Source organism: Bos mutus, chromosome 18 (assembly GCF_027580195.1).
Source record: "Bos mutus isolate GX-2022 chromosome 18, NWIPB_WYAK_1.1, whole genome shotgun sequence".
Taxonomy (NCBI): domain Eukaryota; kingdom Metazoa; phylum Chordata; class Mammalia; order Artiodactyla; family Bovidae; genus Bos; species Bos mutus.
In genome coordinates this window covers 17,164,340-17,184,124 of record NC_091634.1, presented here as the reverse complement: position 1 = coordinate 17,184,124, position 19,785 = coordinate 17,164,340, and the positions used below count along the sequence as shown (strand labels likewise).

At 43.9% G+C, this 19,785-nt stretch overlaps 1 protein-coding gene across 6 annotated transcripts in view; it reads right to left on the bottom strand.

Moving 5' to 3' along the window:
- ZNF599 (zinc finger protein 599) overlaps window positions 1–5,158 on the bottom strand; it is a 29,755-nt gene extending 24,597 nt beyond the window's left edge. For all 6 annotated transcript variants that reach the window (XR_011467686.1, XR_011467684.1, XR_011467685.1 and 3 more), the window contains exons 1-3: window positions 4,763–5,158; window positions 2,457–2,583; window positions 925–1,020 (exon numbers count right to left, since the gene is read on the bottom strand). Coding sequence is in view for 1 of the 6 variants with exons in the window: in XM_070387970.1 (XP_070244071.1) it covers window positions 925–1,020; window positions 2,457–2,583; window positions 4,763–4,780 (241 nt within the window). In the remaining 5 variants the exon portion in view is untranslated. The remainder of the gene's footprint in view (window positions 1–924; window positions 1,021–2,456; window positions 2,584–4,762) is intronic.
- Window positions 5,159–19,785: the final 14,627 nt, after the last annotated feature.

Below are 19,785 nucleotides of genomic sequence, written 5' to 3'. Positions count from 1 at the left end.
TTAATTTTTAAAACACAGCACTGCTGTTCATTAAGTTATTTTCCTTTATATCATTTTTTATTTTTATATGCATCTTTGTTTTTTCAGTCTTGGCAGAAGTTTATTTCTCTACAATCCAGCTTTTACTTTTATTCATCTTTCTTTTTATTTTCTGTGGTAGTTTATTTTCTATTAGGTAGGGTAGAACCCAGGCAGGGACAAAGTGGCTTGTGTGGTCTGAGAAAATGGGAGTGAGTGGTCCTGGTTTTTACTGTGGTGACAGGATGGGCCTGGGATTGCATCTTGGAATGCCATGTAGGTGCCAAGGAAGGTGTAGACTTTTTTAAAAATCAGTTTGCCCACAGGTAGGGCAGAAAGGAAAGGTGGACATGGGAGCTGAAAGTTGCCAACAGTCAGACATCAAACAGACTCTTGTTCAGAACTCTCTGCTGCTGCTAAGTCGCTTCAGTCGTGTCCAACTCTGTGCGACCCCATAGACAGCAGCCCACCAGGCTCCCCTGTCCCTGCGATTCTCCAGGCAAGAATACATTATACCATGACACAAATGAGAAAAACAAGTCTTGCTGAGCCACCAAGATTTTGGAGTTTATCTCTTACAGCAGGCAGCATCCACTTAGCCTAACTTGTATGTCAAAGGCACAGGAAGATCATGCAACTTCCCCAGGGTCCTGATGCTTCTGAATGGCCAAGTATAGAGCCTGTCTCTTACTCAGGATAGCACATTTCAACCCCAGTAAAGGCAAAGAGCGTGATGGGATTGGGAAGACAGAGGAAACACAGTTAAAAGGACTCCATGATCACCCAAGACCCCCAGAAATCCACAGAAAGAAACTGCCCATGGAAAGGAGCACTGCCCACTCAATGGGGCTGACTGGCAGAATGCCAGTCACTCCCCGGCAGTCTGCCAGCTGCCATGCCACTCACCTGTACAGGTGTTTCTGGAGAGGCCTCTCTTTACTGTCCACAGTTCTGGCCCATACTCCAGTAGGTGAATCAGCTCTGCTTTGGGAACAGGATGCCCTGTACATGGAGAAATAAATGGGGCATGGGTATACAGGTAGAGACAAAAGGGAAAATCTCACGTATACAGGAGTGAACACCTTGAACATACCACTATGAAACCCCAAAGGGGACACCTCCTTCCAGAAGTCTTTCCCTAATTAAATTAGCAAGATTCAACCTTCCCATGCTTCAGAACTACTTAGACACACCTGGTTCTAAACACAGAACAAATTAAACCAAATCTCTGGGCATAAAGACAGTACTGGTTGTTTTCAAACCTCACCAGGTGATTCTGGTGCCCAAGGATGGCTGAAAACACTAGACTAAATCAACTGATAGTCAGTTGTCTGAGGAAGGCCATGACCTAAAACTGCTACCCATTCTGAAGAAAAATCCAGTTTGGGAAAGATAGGGCTGAATGTGGGGACTTGCCACCCTATTTGTTGCTACACCATCCTGTGGCCACTTCAGGGATGCTGGCCCGATGACCTGGACCAAAGAGAGAAAGCAGACAAACAGAGAATTGGATTGGGAGGTACGAACCCAGGAGCCAGCACCACCACAGGGCTTCTCATTAGGTGAAGTAATAAACTTTTTTCAGGGTGAAACTTGTATGATATGGTTTTCTGGCACATTACAGCCAAATATATTTTGCCAAATGTGAAGGTTTAAAGATAGGAGGATTCTGAAGAGAAGTCAATGACTTAGGCAGCAGGACCACAGAAACTCTGATTAGAAAATCCTGTACTGCAAGCTAGAGTGCACCCAGCTGTCACTTAGCAAATGTTCACTGAGGTCTGCTCTATATCTGGCACCAAGGTCAGTGAGGAGGCAGGGGAAAAGGTGAACCAGATCTTCTTTGTCTCTGCTGGACCTGAGCTCCCTGCCCACTCAGGGAGTTGGCTTATGTTTGTCCCTCCACTTGGAATACTATTCCCCAGATGCCTCCTTTCAATTACTATTCACAATTGTCACAAAACACTGTAATTACTTCACTGAAGACTGACCTCCTGGGAGAGACTATATGGACACGAAGCAAGGAAAGCCCAGTTAGAGGTAATCATTTCTGGATAAAGTGGCCAACTAAGCTTTAGATGGAAGAACATTTGGGATTTATTATTTTGTATAATTTTATTGTGAAATTTGTATATGATTATATTTGTATGTAATTTATATAATTTTGTACATTTATTATACATAACAAATACCTATATGACACTTTCTAAGTTCCCAGTTCTACTCTACACACTTTAAAGATATTAGTTCACTGGGGCTAAGTGAAAGGGTTACTACTAAAATGACAAAATAAAAATAATCATGAGGCGGTCAGACCAGAACAGGCTGAGGCTGGAGGGAGAAGCAAAGGCAGGTTCCTTAGGTCTTCTTAACCGATCATGCTCAGAGAGAGGGTGGAATGAAAGAGGCTTGGTACCACATGTGAGGTAAAGCCTTACCCAGTGAGACCAGGAGGCCACAAGTCTCCAGCATCACCTCCTGGTACAAGGTCCTCTGGGCCAGGTCTAGATGTCTCCATTCCTCCCCAGTGAATGTTATGGCCACATCTTCAAATGATATCAATGCCTGCAAAGTCAAACAGAGATGGTGGGGTGACTGTATAGCTATTAAATTAGAGCCTACTGCTTGGTTAGTGACAGAAACTCAGATAGACCCAAGGCCTGAATCCCTAAGTATCTCCTGAGAACCCAGCTCTGTGCTGGGTTCAAGAGGGAGGGAGGTAGTGCTGTAGACGGAATACAAATAGTGTGAGAGAGAAAAGCCACCTATATGGGAATCCACTGGAGACTGATGCAAAACAAAAGTAATCTTGTGTGGACTGTGAGTCCGTTGCTGTAATCCAAGCAAGGTTAAGAGCAGTGGCAGCTGAGCCTCACTGGTCTGCCCTCTATGCCTGCACCTCAGGGCTTTAGATGCTGTGTTAAAGCAACTAAAAGTATCTAGGTCTAAAAGTATCTAGAAGTCACCTAGACTTTTTGGGATTTAAATCCAACCTTTTGAACCAAAACATGCTAATTTCTTCGAGCCTCAGTTTCCACATCAATACAACAATAGTTCCAACTTCACCAGGTTCGCAGAGATTAAAGTGAAAATGTTCATAAAGCAAACAAATGCAGTGCCCAGCACTTGTCAGTGCTTAATGTGTATTTGTGAATTTCATTATTCCTCTCACAGCCCATAAGGTAAACACCATCACTGTCTCCATTTCACAATCAGCAAATGGGGGCTCAAAGTCAAGCTGCCCAGAGTAACATGTCTAATGAGAAGGGAAAAGATTTGAACCCAGGTCCCTGTGGTCCAGCCACGATAGAGGATTTAGATTTGATCTAGGTATCATGGCAGCTCCAGAAGGTAGAATCTTTCATTCATCAACCACTTACTGAACACTTGGTACAGGTCCTGCATTCTTCTAAGCCTGGGGACAGGAACTCCCACATACCTGACAAGGAACTAAATAAATAAGCAAGATAAAGTCATATGGCCTTAGGGGCTCCGAAATGAAGAAAAATAAGATGACTACAGAGATTACAGGAGACTTTAGATGGGGCAATCAGGAAAACCTCTCTGAGCAGATGTGGAACAAGGCTGGAATGAATTAGGGAGCAAGCCAGGAAAAATGGATAAACAAGCAAAGTTCTGAAGGTGATCAGAGCTTTGTTGACAGCAAACAAAGTGGTGTGCTGAAGAATAACTTAGGGCCTGTCCATGTGTTTACATCCCTTGAGACACAACATTCCTATGCACTGTCATTAATGAAAATTGTAATGGATTCATTTTTGAAATATAAGTAAATGTGTTAGGGAAATGTTACCGTCAGTGGCAAGCCAATGGACTTGTACCCAGATGGTACCTACAGAGAAATCCGGTGACAGGCTTGTCTTCTGCTCTGTCCAGGGAACTTCTACTCCTATTAGCTGCTGCTGCTGCTGCTAAGTCACTTCAGTCGTGTCCGACTCTGTGCGACCCCATAGACGGCAACCCACCAGGCTCCGCCGTCCCTGGGATTCTCCAGGCAAGAACACTGGAGTGGGTTGCCATTTCCTTCTCCAATGCATGAAAGTGAAAAGTGAAAGTGAAGTCGCTCAGTTCTGACTCTCAGCGACCCCATGGACTGCAGCCTACCAGGCTCCTCCGTCCATGGGATTTTCCAGGCAGAAGTACTGGAGTGGGGTGCCATTGCCTTCTCCAATTAGAGGAGCAGCCAATTCCAGAAACACTGTTCCCACCCCACTTCTGCTCTCCAGGCTGTCTCCTCTGTCTCCCAGTTCACAGCTGCGCTGAGGCCGGAGGCAGGGACGTCTGAGGGTCAAACTCCACCTGGGGTGAGCCTGAGATAACAGCAGGACCAGGAGAGTCCTTCTCCGGAAATAATATCCAGAGTGATGCTCTCTGGGTTGTGCTGAGCACTCAAGGACACATGTCACAAGCATATCCTCTCCAGTTCCTCCGACCAAGAGACAAAAGTTGTTAACACTTCAATTTTAGACCCGAGGGAATAGAGGCCAAGGGCCGTGAATCCATAAGCTTAGAGCCAATTATGGGTGCCTCTCTTTACAACACTTGGCCTGGATTCAGAACCCTGGATTGGAACTGATGAGCACTGTCGTTCCCACACCCCATTCTCACCGAACCTCCAGATCCGAGCGTATTAAGACGGAAAGGTGGAGAGGCCCGGGATTCCCTATATCACAGAGTGGCACTATGCGGACCGCGACCCCAGCGCACTTGGGCAACCTCCACTCACCAGCGCCGGCGCCGCCATGGGACCCGTGGGCAGAGCGGGACGGCGGGAAGCGGTGACAAAAGCAGGTAGAGCGGGCTCAGCCGACCTGAGGCCAGCCCTGCACGGAAGTATCTGGGACCTGAAAGTCCGCGGTGTGGAATGCGTATAAGGCCCAGGGAGCCGCCTCTGGGAGCTGTGGGGACGGAGGGCTCGGAGCTCGAATGCTCGGCTGACAACCCGTTCCAAGCGGGGTCACTGTTCACACAAAAGTGTGGTGGTGGGTTCTTGTCTCCTCACGGCTCTTTGCTCGGTACAGAAGACCTTTTTCCGTGGAGCGGTCAATGTTTAATGTTCCAGGGAAGGAAACCCATAAAGCTAGACAGACCGCTTGTAAACGACATCCTAATACTAGACCAAGAAGTCCCGCCCAAGCTGCCACCAGCGCCCGCCTCCGCTTTACGTCATTGGCTCAGCGCCCAAGGCCGTCATTGGAGACACTGCCTTCTGGGTAATGTAGTTTCTGACTTCATCCTGGTGAACCAAGGAGCTCACTTCCGGTTTTCTATGGAAACTGTGTCTTAAGGTTCCATGGCATCTGGTCCTATCACTTCATGGCAAATAGAAGGGGAAAGAGGGGAAGCAGTGACAGACTTTATTTTCTCGGGCTCCAAAATCACTGCGGGTGGTGACTGCAGCCATGAAATTAAATAACACTTGCTCCTTGAAAGAAAAATTAAGACAAACCTGCTGCTGCTGCTGCTGCTGCTGCGTCACTCCAGTCGTGTCCGACTCTATGAGACCCCACAGAGAGCAGTCCGCCAGGCTCCCCAGTCCTTGGGATTCTCCAGGCAAGAACACTGGAGTGGGTTGCCATTTCTTTCTCCAAAGCTGCTGCTGCTGCTAAGTCGCTTCAGTTGTGTCCAACTCTGTGTGACCCCATAGACAGCAGCCCAACCAGGCTTCCCCGTCCCTGGGATTCTCAAGGCAAGAACACTGGAGTGGGTTTCCATTTCCTTCTCCACTGCATGAAAGTGAAGAGTGAAAGTGAAGTCGCTCAGTCGTGTCCGACTCTTAGCGACCCCACGGACTGTAGCCTACCAGGCTCCTCGGTCCACGGGATTTTCCAGGCAAGAATACTGGAGTGGGGTGCCATTTCCTTCTCCATCTCCAAATCTAGACAGCATATATAAAAAGTAGAGATATCATTTTGCCAACAAAGGTCCCTATAGTCAAAGCTATGTTTTTTCCAGTAGTCATGTATGGGATGTGAGCGTTGGACCATAAAGAAGGCCAAGCACCAAAGAATTGATGCTTTTGAACTGTGGTGTTGCGGAAGACTCTTGAGAGTCCTTTGGACTGCAAAGAGATCAAATCAACCCTGAATATTCATTGGAAGGACAGATGCTAAAGCTGAAGCTTCAGTACTTTGGCCACTGATGGGGAGAGCCAACTCATTGGAAAAGACCCTGATGCTAGGAAAGATTGAAGGCAGGAGGAGAAGGGGTTGACAGAGAACAAAATGGTGGGATGTCATCACCAACTCCACGGACATGAGTTTGAGCAAACTCTGGGAGACGGTGAAGGACAGGGAAGCCTGGCATGCTGCAATCCATGGGGTCACAAAGAGTCAGACATGACTGAGCCACTGAACAAGGTTCCAAAGGAGGGCACAGCCTCGCTTCCTCTTGAAGGCAAGGCACACTGATTTCCTTGGCCCTTCAGGCAGTGCCCCCCCCCTTAAAGGGCTCTTACACATGCCCTATTCCTTGACCTTATGCAATGTACTCCTGCCCAGCATTTCACCTCTCTGAGCCAGGATTTATGATGAAAAGTGAAGATTCCCCTAATCCGTGGTTTCCAATTCATAGACCACATCAGCATTACCTGGAATTTGTTACATATCATCAGGCCCCACTTCAGAGCTACTGAATCACATACTCTTGAGTGAGGCCCACGTACCTGTGCCTAAGCCCTGCAAGAGGTTTTAATGCTCCAACACAGTTGAGAACCAGACTCTCCAGTGAATGAGACAAAATTACCTATGTCAGAAGAGATAACTAAAAAGTGCTTAGCACTAGACCTGGGACATAATAATAAATGTGTGCTAAACTGCTTCAGTCATGTCTGACTCTTTGAGACCCTTATGGACCCATAGCTTGCCAGACTCCTCTGTCCATAGGATTCTCCAAACAAGAATATTGGTGTGGGTTGCCATGCTCTCCTCCAGGGAATCTTCCCCACCCAGGGGTTGAACCTGTGTCTCTTACATCTACCTGCATTGGCAGGAGGGTTCTTTGTCATTAGTGCCACCTGGGAAGCCCAAAATGATAAGTACTTGAGAGCTTTTGTTGTCATTTTCAGTCACATTGACTTCACTTGATTTCTTCAGTAGATCAAGTTCTTTTCAACTTGGGTTTTTGGCACATCTAGTTCCTTCATCAGAAATGCTGCTTCCACACCTTGAACCTGATGGAACTATTCCATCCAGCTGGGGTCTGCATGATACCAGCTTCTGTTTACTCTGCTGTCCTTCCTGGCCTTATACCTTAATGCTCATTGTCCTACTTTTACCAAAAAGGACACTGAAAAGTGATATTATGAGGAAATAACAGATCAATATCCCTAACACTTACAGATAGAAAAATCTTCAACAAAATATTAGGAAACCATTCCTCCATCATTTCAATTTTTTAAAGGATTATATGTAATCGTGGATTTATCCCAGGAATGCAAGAATGGTTCAATATAAGAAAATCAAGTAATAGAACACATTAATAAAATTAAGAGAAAAAAGACATGATAATCTCAGTTGACAAAGAAAATGCATTTGATAAAGTCCAACACACTTTTATAATAACAATAATAGTAATAAAACATTCATAAAACTAGAAATAGAGAGCATTTTTCTCAGTGTGATAAACGGCATTCTTGAAAAAGCCACTGTTAAAATTATACTTGATAATGAAAGATTGAAAGCTTTCCCTGCAATATCAGGAACAAAACAAGAATACTTGCTCTAACCACTACCATTCCACACTGTACTAGAAGTTTCAGCCAGAGGCAAAAAGAAGAAGAAAGAAAAAGCATTACATTTGCAAAGGAAAAAGTAAAACTGCCTCTATTCACAGATGACATGATTCTGAGAGGATAACAGGTAGGAAGGCCAGGGGTCTCCAAACGGAGGAAATAGGCTGCAAGTGTCAGACATTTTTTTAAATCTCTCTCTTAAGCAGCAGGAGGAAACAAACTAGTGATATATTTTTTCCCTTCTCTATGCAAATTTTAAAAGAGGTTTCTCTTAAAATACTGTGTTGCCATAATGACACCTGGTTCCACCTGAACTTAACTTTTCTCAAATTTTGAGTGAACCAATATATTTTTCTTACGGAAATGTTTGTCTTAAGCTATGTTAATGTACTATGCATTTACCTCAGACTCTGTCTTCAAGTCCGTTCAGCCTAAAAGCTCAGATTTAGGCTCAGAACTGACTTGACAAACCAGTTTGTTATACTCAGACATTGTTCTCCTAATCTCTGTAAACGAAACTATTTATATGGTAATCTGCTTTTCTACAAGATGGCCCGGGATGACTTATTGCCTGGTGCCAAGATTATCCCAAAATACATCTTGTGGGTGAGGGGCCTGATGCCATTCTCTGAGTTTTAAGACATTCCTTTCTTTCATTAACAGACTGCTAGTAAGAAGGCAATGGCACCCCATTCCAGTACCCTTGCCTGGAAAATCTCATGGACAGAGGAGTCTGGTAGGCTGCAGTCCATGGGGTCTCTAAGAGTCAGACACGACTGAGAGACTTCACTTTCACTTTTCACTTTCACGCATTGGAGAAGGAAATGGCAACCCACTCCAGTGTTCTTGCCTGGAGAATCCCAGGGACGGGGGAACCTGGTAGGCTGCCATCTATGGGGCTGCACAGAGTCGGACACAACTGAAGCGACTTAGCAGCAGTAACTATATAACATCCAGCGAAAGACTAGTAGGCGAGTATTCTTTCTGCCCCCTTCTGATGTCTATGTCAGAAACTTTCTCTATCCCCTTTATACTTTAATAAAACTTTATTACACAAAAGCTCTGAGCGATCAAGCCTTGTCTCTGGCCCCAGATTGAATTCTTTTCCAGAGGCCAAGAATCCCGGCATCTTTCGTGGTTCAGCAACAACCTTTCAATTCTAAATACAGAAAGTATCATAGAATCTACCAGAAAAACTACATGTATTCAGAAAAGTTTCAGGGAACAATAACAACATGCAAAAATCAGTACATTGATGGTGGGAATATAAAATGGATCTGCTTCTGTGAAAAAAGTTTGGTGGTTCCTCAAAAAGTTAGGTGTAGAACTATCACGTGGCATATGATTCCACAGCTGTGTAGATACTTTAGAGAATTGAAAACAAGTATTTCAACAAATACTTGCACATAATGTTAATAGCAACACTATTCTTGATAAACAAAAGTGGAAACAATTAAAATTTTTATCAATGGATGGATAAACAAATTGTGCTATAAACATACAATGGAATATTATTCAGCTATAAAAAGGAATAATACAAAGAATTCTACAATGTGGATCAACTTGGAAAACTATGAAAGGTTTATAAAGAAATAGAGAAAATGGTGAAGCCTAGATGAAGCATCCTTAGATATAATCACACAGCACAAGAGGGAAAAGGCTGAAAATTGAGACTTCATCCATTTTAAAGACATTTGTCCTGTGAAAGTATTTTGAACTGAGTGGAAATGAAGACGCAACATATCAAAATTTGTCAGAGGCAGATAAAACGGTATTTAAAGGATTCATGACATTGTATAGGAGACAGGGATCAAGACCATCTCCACGGAAAAGAAATGCAAAAAAAGCAAAATGGCTGTCTGGGGAGGCCTTACAAATAGCTGTGAAAAGAAGAGAAGTGAAAAGCAAAGGAGAAAAGGAAAGATATAAGCATCTGAATGCAGAGTTCCAAAGAATAGCAAGAAGAGATAAGAAAGCCTTCCTCAGTGATCAGTGCAAAGAAATAGAGGAAAACAACAGAATGGGAAAGACTAGGGATCTCGTCAAGAAAATTAGAGATACCAAGGGAACATTTCATGTAAAGATGGGCTTGATAAAGGATAGAAAGGACCTAACAGAAGCAGAAGATATTAAGAAGAGGTGGCAAGAATACACAGAAGACCTGTACAAAAAAGATCTTCAAGACCCAGATAATCACAATGGTGTAATCACTCACCTAGAGCCAGATATCCTAGAATGTGAAGTCAAGTGGGCCTTAAAAGCATCACTACAAACAAAGCTAGTGGAGATGATGGAATTGCAGTTGAGCTATTTCAAATCCTGAAAGATGATGCTGTGAAAGTGCTGCACTCAATATGCCAGCAAATTTGGAAAACTCAGCAGTGGCCACAAGACTGGAAAAGGTCAGTTTTCATTCTAATCCCAAAGAAAGGCAGTGACAAAGAATGCTCAAACTACCACACAATTGCACTCATCTCACATGCTAGTAAAGTAATGCTCAAATTTCTCCAAGCCAGGCTTCAGCAATATGTGAACCGTGAACTTCCAGATGTTCAAGCTGGTTTTAGAAAAGGCAGAGGAACCAGAAACCAAATTGCCAACATCTGCTGGATCATGGAAAAGGCAAGAGAATTCCAGAAAAACATCTATTTCTGCTTTATTGACTATGCCAAAGCCTTTGACTGTGTGGATCATAATAAACTGTGGAAAATTCTGAAAGAGATGGGAATACCAGACCACCTGACCTGACTCTTGAGAAATTTGTATGCAGATCAGGAAGCAACAGTTAGAACTGGACATGGAACAACAGACTGGAACATGGAACAACAGGTTCCAAATAGGACAAGGAGTACGTCAAGGCTGTATATTGTCACCCTGCTTATTTAACTTATATGCAGAGTACATCATGAGAAATGCTGGGCTGGAAGAAGCACAAGCTGGAATCAAGATTGCCGGGAGAAATATCAATAACCTCAGATATGCAGATGACACCACCCTTATGGCAGAAAGTGAAGAGGAACTAAAAAGCCTCTTGATGAAAGTGAAAGAGGAGAGGGAAAAAGTTGGCTTAAAGCTCAACATTCAGAAAACGAAGATCATGGCATCTGTCCATCACTTCATGGGAAATAGATGGGGAAACAGTGGAAACAGTATCAGACTTTATTTTCCTGGGCTCCAAAATCACTGCAGATAGTGACTGCAGCCATGAAATTAAAAGACGCTTACTCCTTGGAAGAAAAGTTATGACCAACCTAAATAGCATATTCAAAAGCAGAGACATTACTTTGCCAACAAAGGTCCGTCTGGTCAAGGCTATGGTTTTTCCAGTGGTCATGTATGGATGTGAGAGTTGGGCTGTGAAGAAAGCTGAGCGCCGAAGAATTGATGCTTTTGAACTGTGGTGTTGGAGAAGACTCTTGAGAGTCCCTTGGACTGCAAGGAGATCCAACCAGTCCATTCTGAAGGAGATCAGCCCTGGGTGTTCTTTGGAGGGAATGATGCTAAAGCTGAAGCTCCAGTACTTTGACCACCTCATGCAAAGAGTTGACTCATTGGAAAAGACTCTGATGCTGGGAGAGATTGGGGGCAGGAGGGAAGGGGACGACAGAGGATGAGATGGCTGGATGGTATCACTGACTCGATGGACATGAGTCTGGGTGAACTCCGGGAGTTTGTGATGGACAGGGAGGCCTGGTGTGCTGCAATTCATGGGGTCGCAAAGAGTCGGACACGACTGAGCAACTGAACTGAACTGAAAGAGTAATGTATAACATTAACACATTTAAAAAAAAAATGGAAGGTCTTAAATCATGGATCTTAGTCTTCATATTACAAAATCAGAAAAAGAAGAGAAACACAGAGAAACCAGGAAAAGGATATAATAAACATGAAGATGGAAACCAATGAAACAAATCAAAAAAGTAGGGAAAATCACTGAACCCAAAAGCCTTAAGATAAATAAAATATGATTAAGCTCTAGCCAAATTTTATCAAGAAATAGAGAATACACAAATTATGAAGTCAAGAACAATATAATAGCACTACAGATTGTATGTATATTAAATGTTAATGTGGGAATATAGTGAACTTTCCTTTATGGCATTAATTGAAAAACTTTAGGGAAATGGACAATTAAAAACACACACACACACACAAACCATGAAAGCTCAGTTAATAATAATAGTTAACCTATTTAGCCCCATTTCTATTATAGAAATTAAGTTTCTATTTAGAAACATTCTTACAAAGCAAATTGCAGGCTTAAATGGCTTCACTGAAGAAGTAATACCAATACTACAGAAACTTTTCCAAAAACTGGAAGAGTAGGGAATGTTTACTCAATATATTATGAGAACTTAGCATTATTTGATACCACAACCAGACTGAGGCATTACAAGAAAAATGCATATCAACATCCCTTATGAGCATACATGCAGAAATCCCAGTAAGATTTTAGCAAATCGAATCCAGCTATTTATGAAAAGGATTATGCGTCAAGACAAAGAAGAGTTTACTTCTGAAATGTAAGGTTTGCTTCTCCACTTTCACGGCACTCATTTCTCAACTCTTCAGTGTCAACTTTTTGATGCACAATAAGAGTGGAGGTCTGTATAAAGAATTCCCCTCACTATCCCCCTCATAAGTCCTTTATCCAATACAGATTCTCTAGTACTGACCAAGTGTAAAATTGTAGCTGAAGGCTTTTCCAAATTCACTTCACTTGTAATGCCTTTGCACAGCAGGAAAAGCTGCAGCACACCTGGTGCTGCTGTAAGGCTGCTCTCCTCCCCTCCAGCAGGTCATTCCCCTGTGAATGACTTGATGCTGGAGAAAGCCTGACATGACCAAGCAGTCCTTCCCAACCTTCCTGCATCTGAACAACTTCCCTGATGTGTTGTCTGTGTAGTTCTTTAAAAGGGAGGCTTTGCCCTCTCCCTTCTGGTGGACTTCTTTTTTAAAAGTATTCTTGTTTATTTACTTACTATTTTTGGCTGTACTGGGTCTTTGTTGCTGAGCGTGGATTTTCTCTAGTTGCAGTGAGCGGGGCTACTCTCTAGTTGTGGTGCCCAGGCTTCTCATTGTGGTGGCTTCTCTTATTGCAGAGCACAGGCTCTAGGCACATGGGCTGCAGTAGTTGCAGCATGCAGACTCTAGAGCACATGCTCAATAGTTGTAGTGCATGGGCTTAGCTGCTCCGCAGCGTGTGGAATCTTCCCAGACCAGGGATCAAACCCATGTTCCCTGCATTGGCAGGCAGATTCTTATCCAGCGTGCCACCAGGGAAGTCCTCTGATGGACTTCTTGACATTCTGCTGCATCTGTTGCTGGTGAGGGTTTGCACTAAATCAGAACACTCTCCACTTATCAGACCAGTGTGTGGTCTCTGCCCTGGGTGTGTGCTTTTGTATCCAGCCAGGTGCAAAATGTTTTTCAAGAGTAGGTCATGCATATACAGAGATAGGTCTGCTGAGTGGGATTCCTAACATGCGACACTCCTGCTGTGTTCAGACACTCCTCACTCTCCACTCCATGCCAAAACACTGAAAGCTGAGAAAAGGCTGGAGAAATTCTTGTTAACTTTGATGGGAGGAAACAGCCCATCACAAATGTATGCCTGACCCAAGAATGACTGCATGGGCTTGTTGGGAAGATGAAGGCATTGAGGTCAGAGTAAGGAAGGGATGCTGTGCACTAGTCAGCCTCTAGAGGTCATAGAATCTAGAGTTCAGCTTTAACAGTGCCACATCCTCACCAAAGTAAAGGATCTGAGGATGGAGCATGGAAGTGGATGGAAAGGCAGGGTCTTAACTTACTTCTCTGTGAATGTTTTTTTAGCAGGATCTTGGCAGCTGGTAACACACAAACCCTGTGCAGAACAATGTGTCCAAGCCCAGAAAAATCTGATTAGAGCTGAGTTGCTGGTATTCAAGGACTATTAATAGAAATGTGCATCATTCTTCAGTTGGTAAATCATGTCCTACTCTTTGCACCCCCATGGACTGAAGCATGCTAGGCTCCTCTGTCCTCCACTATCTCTTGGAGTTTGCTCAAATTCATGTCCACTGAGTCAGTGATGCTATCTAGCCATCTCATCCTCTGCTGCCCTCTTCTCCTTTTGTCTTCAGTGTTTCCCAGCAAAAGAGGTCTTTTCCACTTCTTCCCATCAGGTGGCTGAAGTATTGGAGCTTCTGCTTTAGCATCAGTCCTTCTAATGAATATTTAATTTCCTTTACTGGTTTGATCTCCTTGCAGTGCAAGGGACTCTCAAGAGTCTTCTCCAACACCACAGTTCGAAAGCATCATTTTTTGTGCGCTCAGCCTTCTTTACGCTCCAACTCTCACCTCCATACATGACTATTGGAAAAACTATAGCCTTGACTATACAGACCTTTGTTGGAAAAGTGATGTGATATCTCTGCTTTTTAATAAGCTGTCTAGGTTTATCATACATACAACACATTAATCGTAGGCTGATGTTGGAGAGTCCTGAGGAGTAAGTAGTGGAGAGAGTGAGACGTGGAGACTGCAACCAAGCATCCACAGCCCAGCATAGAAGTAACAAGTGGCCAAGTTTCAAGAATGGAGAAGGAATGATATAGAAGAGGTACGGCCATCAGCGTTGGAGCACAAACAATGGTGAACAGGGGACAGAGTTCTGGAGTGATGTGAACTTAGTCCTGATGTTATGCTGTCCCCCAGGTCCCACTTAGCAAGGCTGTACCCCCTCTGAGAACCTCTTCTCACAGTGGTAGTAATGTCTGCTCTGCTCAGGCACACAGAGCTCTTCCCTTGACTGCAGTTGGGGACCTAGAAGATGTGGCGAGTTCTAAGGGAAAGACATGGCAGGTGAAATTGCCCCTGTGAACTACTCTACCACAGACTACAGGAAAGAAAATCTAAATGAAACAAAACAAAACAAACAAATCTCTATGAGGAATGTCTTGTGGGAACAATCTAGTGGTCCCAGCCAAGCAGTATCTATGTCAATGCCTATAATTACTGTCACAGTCAGAACCCAGGAAATATCCACTGAAAAGTGGGGCTGAACCCAAATTACATAACTGTTCCAAAACTGAACAACCATCTGAGGAGGGAATGGGATCCACTGGGTTGATCTCAAGACTAATGACTCTTGGCCCCTTATCTGCAGGACTTCAGGATGGCAGTTTTGGGGCTGACAGAGGACTGGACTGCTTAAAGTAGTACATAGGCTTGCCCCTGGAATACTGGCACATATGCCAGAAAAGTGGGGAAGGAGGAGGTGCCCATGCTCCAGCTGTGGGAGAAGGGGACAGGCAGAAACCAGCTCAGGTCACCAGGGTAGATGTGAAGGTTTCACACAGTGAAGCTGTTAAGTGCAGAGTTGTCCAGCACCACTTCACAGTACAGGATTCTCAGCCTTATCAAGCTATCCCCACTGCCCCCAGGGAAAATGAAATGGCACTATCCTCAAAGGTCACACAGCCCTTTGTGTGGGAGCAATTGATTCCATGAGCAGCAGGTCACAGTCCATCCTCCCACACATCCATCCCGTGCTCAACCTCTTTCCCAACTTCCCAATTCAGAGGAGCTACCAGACACTCGTGATCACTCTCAACTCATATTCCAGTGACTGTTAACCCACAGTAGAGACAGACAGGCAGGCAGACAGACAGCAACAAAGCTCTGGGCCTGATAGGCAGGGTATTTTAAGATGTTACCTGGGGTTTGTTTTAATCAGGTGTGGCAAAATGACAGACATGGAGAAAACTTTCTTTGAAAGAGAAGTTTATGACTTACAGTTCCCAAGAGGAAGGAGCATGGCAAGCCATGCAGGGCCACATGGGGAGGCACCAGGGTTGGTCAAGAGGCAGAAAGAGTGAGGAGAAAACAGACCAGAGACCACTGTGGTTTTTGCAGGAGGGAGTGGGCTAAGTGGTGTCTAGTTGTCCAGCACTTGGCCCTGGGGCCACTGAGGACAGGGGGATAGTGTCTCAGGCTGCAGGAGCCTGATAAAAGGAGGTGGGGGTATGGACTTAGACTGTTGGTGTGCATATCAAGGAGTTGCTCACAGGTAACTTGTTTACTGCCTCTAGGAACTAGCTAGCTCTAGGAGGGGTAGTCTCTCCAGAATCAGCAAGGCCTCTAAGACATCAAAGCCTCATGAATACAGAAAATAAAAAAACATGATGAGTACAACCCCATCTCCTGGTGTCACTGAGAACATAACTCAGTCTTCTTCCTTGATCCCCAACACTAGGGCCCTGGAGTCACCAGTTAACACTTCCTCCCCACATGGATATCACTCTTAAGACTACACTTCTCTCACAACTCTAGAACCCCCATGAACCCCCAACACCACTGCTACCCAACTCCTGGCCCATACCCTAGCCTTCTCCATAGACTCCCCACAAGTCACTCTGCACATGGCATTCAGAGAGCATTTGGCAAATGTAACCAGGATCTCATCTGGCCCAGACCTTCTGTATTAGCTTCCTAGTGCTGCTGTAACAGAGTACCATACACTGAACAATAGAAATTTATTATCTCCCAGGTCCGCAGGTGAGAAGTCTGAAATCACAGAGTTGGCAGGACCATGCTCTCTGATGGCTCTAGGGGAGAATCCTTCCTTATTTGTCTAGCTTCTGGCTGTCCCTGGTATTCCTTGGCTTGTAGATGTATTTACAGCTCCAGTCACCTGGCCATCTTCTGTGTGTCTTCACATCATTTTCTCTTTGTGAGCATATGTCTCTGTGTCCATTTTCCCCCTTTTCTGAGGACACCAGTCATATTGGATTAAGATCCAGTCTGACAACCTCCTTTTAGCTTAATTACCTCTATAAAAAAAAGTAAGATCACATCCTGAGGTGCTGTATGTTAGCGCTTCAGCATATCTTTTAGAGGAGACATGATTAAACCTACTAGCAAGGGCAGCATTCAGTCCTGCTCTATTGGCTTCCCTCTAGGCTCTGTTCTTGATTTCATAACTGCAACCTCAGTCATAACTACACACAAATGTCTGATGTCCTCGATACTTTTCTCATCTGAGTTGCACAATCTGTCCCTTCATCACCGATGGTCACCAGGTTAAAAGCCCAGTATGTTCACAGAGGGGTGAATAAGCATCAGGCCAGGCCTTACTGTAGTCTTATTTCCATTCCTGCTAAACCCCAGCATCCAAAAATCCACTCTCCCTTGGGGGAAGGATGGTGGGAAGGGATAGTTAGGGAGTTTGGGATGGACATGTACATACTGCTATATTTAAAATGGATAATCAGCAGGGATTGACTGTATAATAACACAGGGAACTCTGCTCTATGTTATGTGGCAGGCTGGATGGGAGGGGAATTTGGGGGAGAATGGATACATGCATATGTATGGCTGAGTCCCTTTGTTTTCCACCTGAAACTATCACAACATTGCTAATGGGCTATACTCCAATATAAAATAAAAAGTTAAAAAAATGAAATAAAATCTACGTCCCCCTGGAATATTTGGCCACCTGCCAGACCCTGATCTTCCTACAAACACCCCTCAAGGCCACTATATTTCCTCTACTGTCCTTGTGATGCCCACCATCCTCACACATTGGCCCAGGCAAGATAAAACAGACCTCGGGTCCCACTCTCTCCTTTCTTTCCTTGCATTTTTGTTGCCACCATGACCAGAAAATTTCACCTCCTAAATCTAACCCACAGTTCCACACTCATCCATACACCAGATGCGATGTTTCAGATGCTTATAACCTGCAAGCCTCCCCAGCACACCCTAATTGTGTGTCTAGTTCTGCCTATTCATAACCTCCACTCAAGGGGTCTCTGAAACACCAGACTCAACATTGAACCATTTGGCTCCTTTAAAATTTTATTCTTTTTTTTTTAATTGGAGTATAATTACTTTATAATGTTATGTTAGGTTCTGCTGTACAACAACATGAATCAGTCATATATTTACATATATTCCCTCTCTCTTGAGTCTTCCTCTCAACCCCTCTAAAACTTTTTATTCTTGAAAATAGATCATGAAGAAGGGTTTCATAACTATAGGCAGGCCTATTGCCTAACAGACGATTCTGACGAGCCAAATGATTGAACACCTGAGAACATCACGTCAAACTGCCCTTAGGCCAAAGCTGAAGGGAACTGACATGATTTCAAGAAGGTGATGGCAGTTGACAAGACATTGTTCACCTCTAATTCTCAGGAATTTCACCCTGTTCCAGCCTCCCCTCTGGGTCTCAGAGAAGCCACACCCAGGTCCAAGTCTATGGGGTCGCACAGAGTCGGACATGACTGAAGCGACTTAGCAGCAGCAGCAGCAGACTGGTGACTCAGTCACCAGGGACTGCCCTCATCAAGACTTAATCACTTCATCACCTGCACCTGCCATCCACAGGTGAGCACAAATTAAGTGTACGTCTGGGGAGAGAAAAAGGGATTGCTGAGCACCTAGTCAGTTTCTAGCACGATCAATCAATTTGGCCACCAGATTATCTGTTATATTATTTCTCCCACGTGCTCAACACTCTCAACCTTTTTATGTGACAATCCCAAAGCCCATTCAATCACTGCCTCCATCAATGATAGAATTTCTGTTCCCAGCCTAACCTCAGACCTGGAGGCTTTCCTCCAGGTTCAGGGACACAATGAAAGGGACCTATTCAAATTGCTGACGAAATAACTGCTCATCTAACTTTCTAAACACATTGATAGTGTCTTTGGAGTAAGAGTATAGAATAAACTACTTCACATCACAAATGAGAAATTTAATGTAGAATTAACCTGCATAAAACAAACATTTTTTTTAAGGATCTTCTATTTAATGATGATGAAAAGTGATCCCAGGTGAAAGATCTGTGATGATAGAAGAAATGAGGCTTCAAAAGAGAGATGCATCTGTGGATTTAAAAAAAAGCTCATTATCTGTGTAAAACACGAATAATATTCCATTATGAAGTCAGAATGACAGCATTACCATGTGCAGCCTCAATAACATAAATATATACTCAACTGAAAACTAATATTAATATTTTATTTTTAATAACATGTACATACTGAGATGGGACAAACTGGTTGATGTTCTAAGTCTCTCAATATTGTGGAGGAGGGAGGTAAGGTGTTTGAAACTCTTTGTTCTGTTTTGTTAAATAAGTGTTTGTTAGCTTAATACTAGGAATCACAATATACAATTCAAACTAGAAGAAAGAAAATTTGGACTGTAAATAAGTAATCAGTCAAAATTTTTAAAAATGACCACTTAAAGAACAGTGAGTCAAAGAAATTTGCATAATAAAAGAATATAGTTAAAGTAAAATACATTAACATTAAGTGAATATACCAGAGATGTTCAAATTAGCTGTCACTATGCTATCCGGTCCCATCACTTCATGGGAAATAGATGGGGAAACAGTGGAAACAGTGTCAGACTTTATTTTTCTGGGCTCCAAAATCACTGCAGATGGTAACTGCAGCCATGAAATTAAAAGACGCTTACTCCTTGGAAGGAAAGTTATGACCAACCTAGAGAACATATTCAAAAGCAGAGACATTACTTTGCCAACAAAGGTCCATCTAGTCAAGGCTATGGTTTTTTCAGTGGTCATGTATGGATGTGAGAATTGACTGTGAAGAAAGCTGAGCACCGAAGAATTGATGCTTTTGAACTGTGGTGTTGGAGAAGACTCTTGAGAGTCCCTTGTACTGCAAGGAGATCCAACCAGTCCATTCTGAAGGAGATCAGCCCTGGGATTTCTTTGGAAGGAATGATGCTAAAGCTGAAACTCCAGTACTTTGGCCACCTCATGTGAAGAGTTGACTCACTGGAAAAGACCCTGATGCTGGGAGGGATTGGGGGCAAGAGGAGAAGGGGACGACAGAGAATGAGATGGCTGGATGGCATCACTGACTCGATGGACATGAGTCTGAGTGAACTCTGGGAGTTGGTGATGGACAGGGAGGCCTGGCATGCTGCAATTCATGGGGTCGCAAAGAGTCGGACATGACTGAGCGACTGATCTGATCTGATCTGATGCTTCCCGG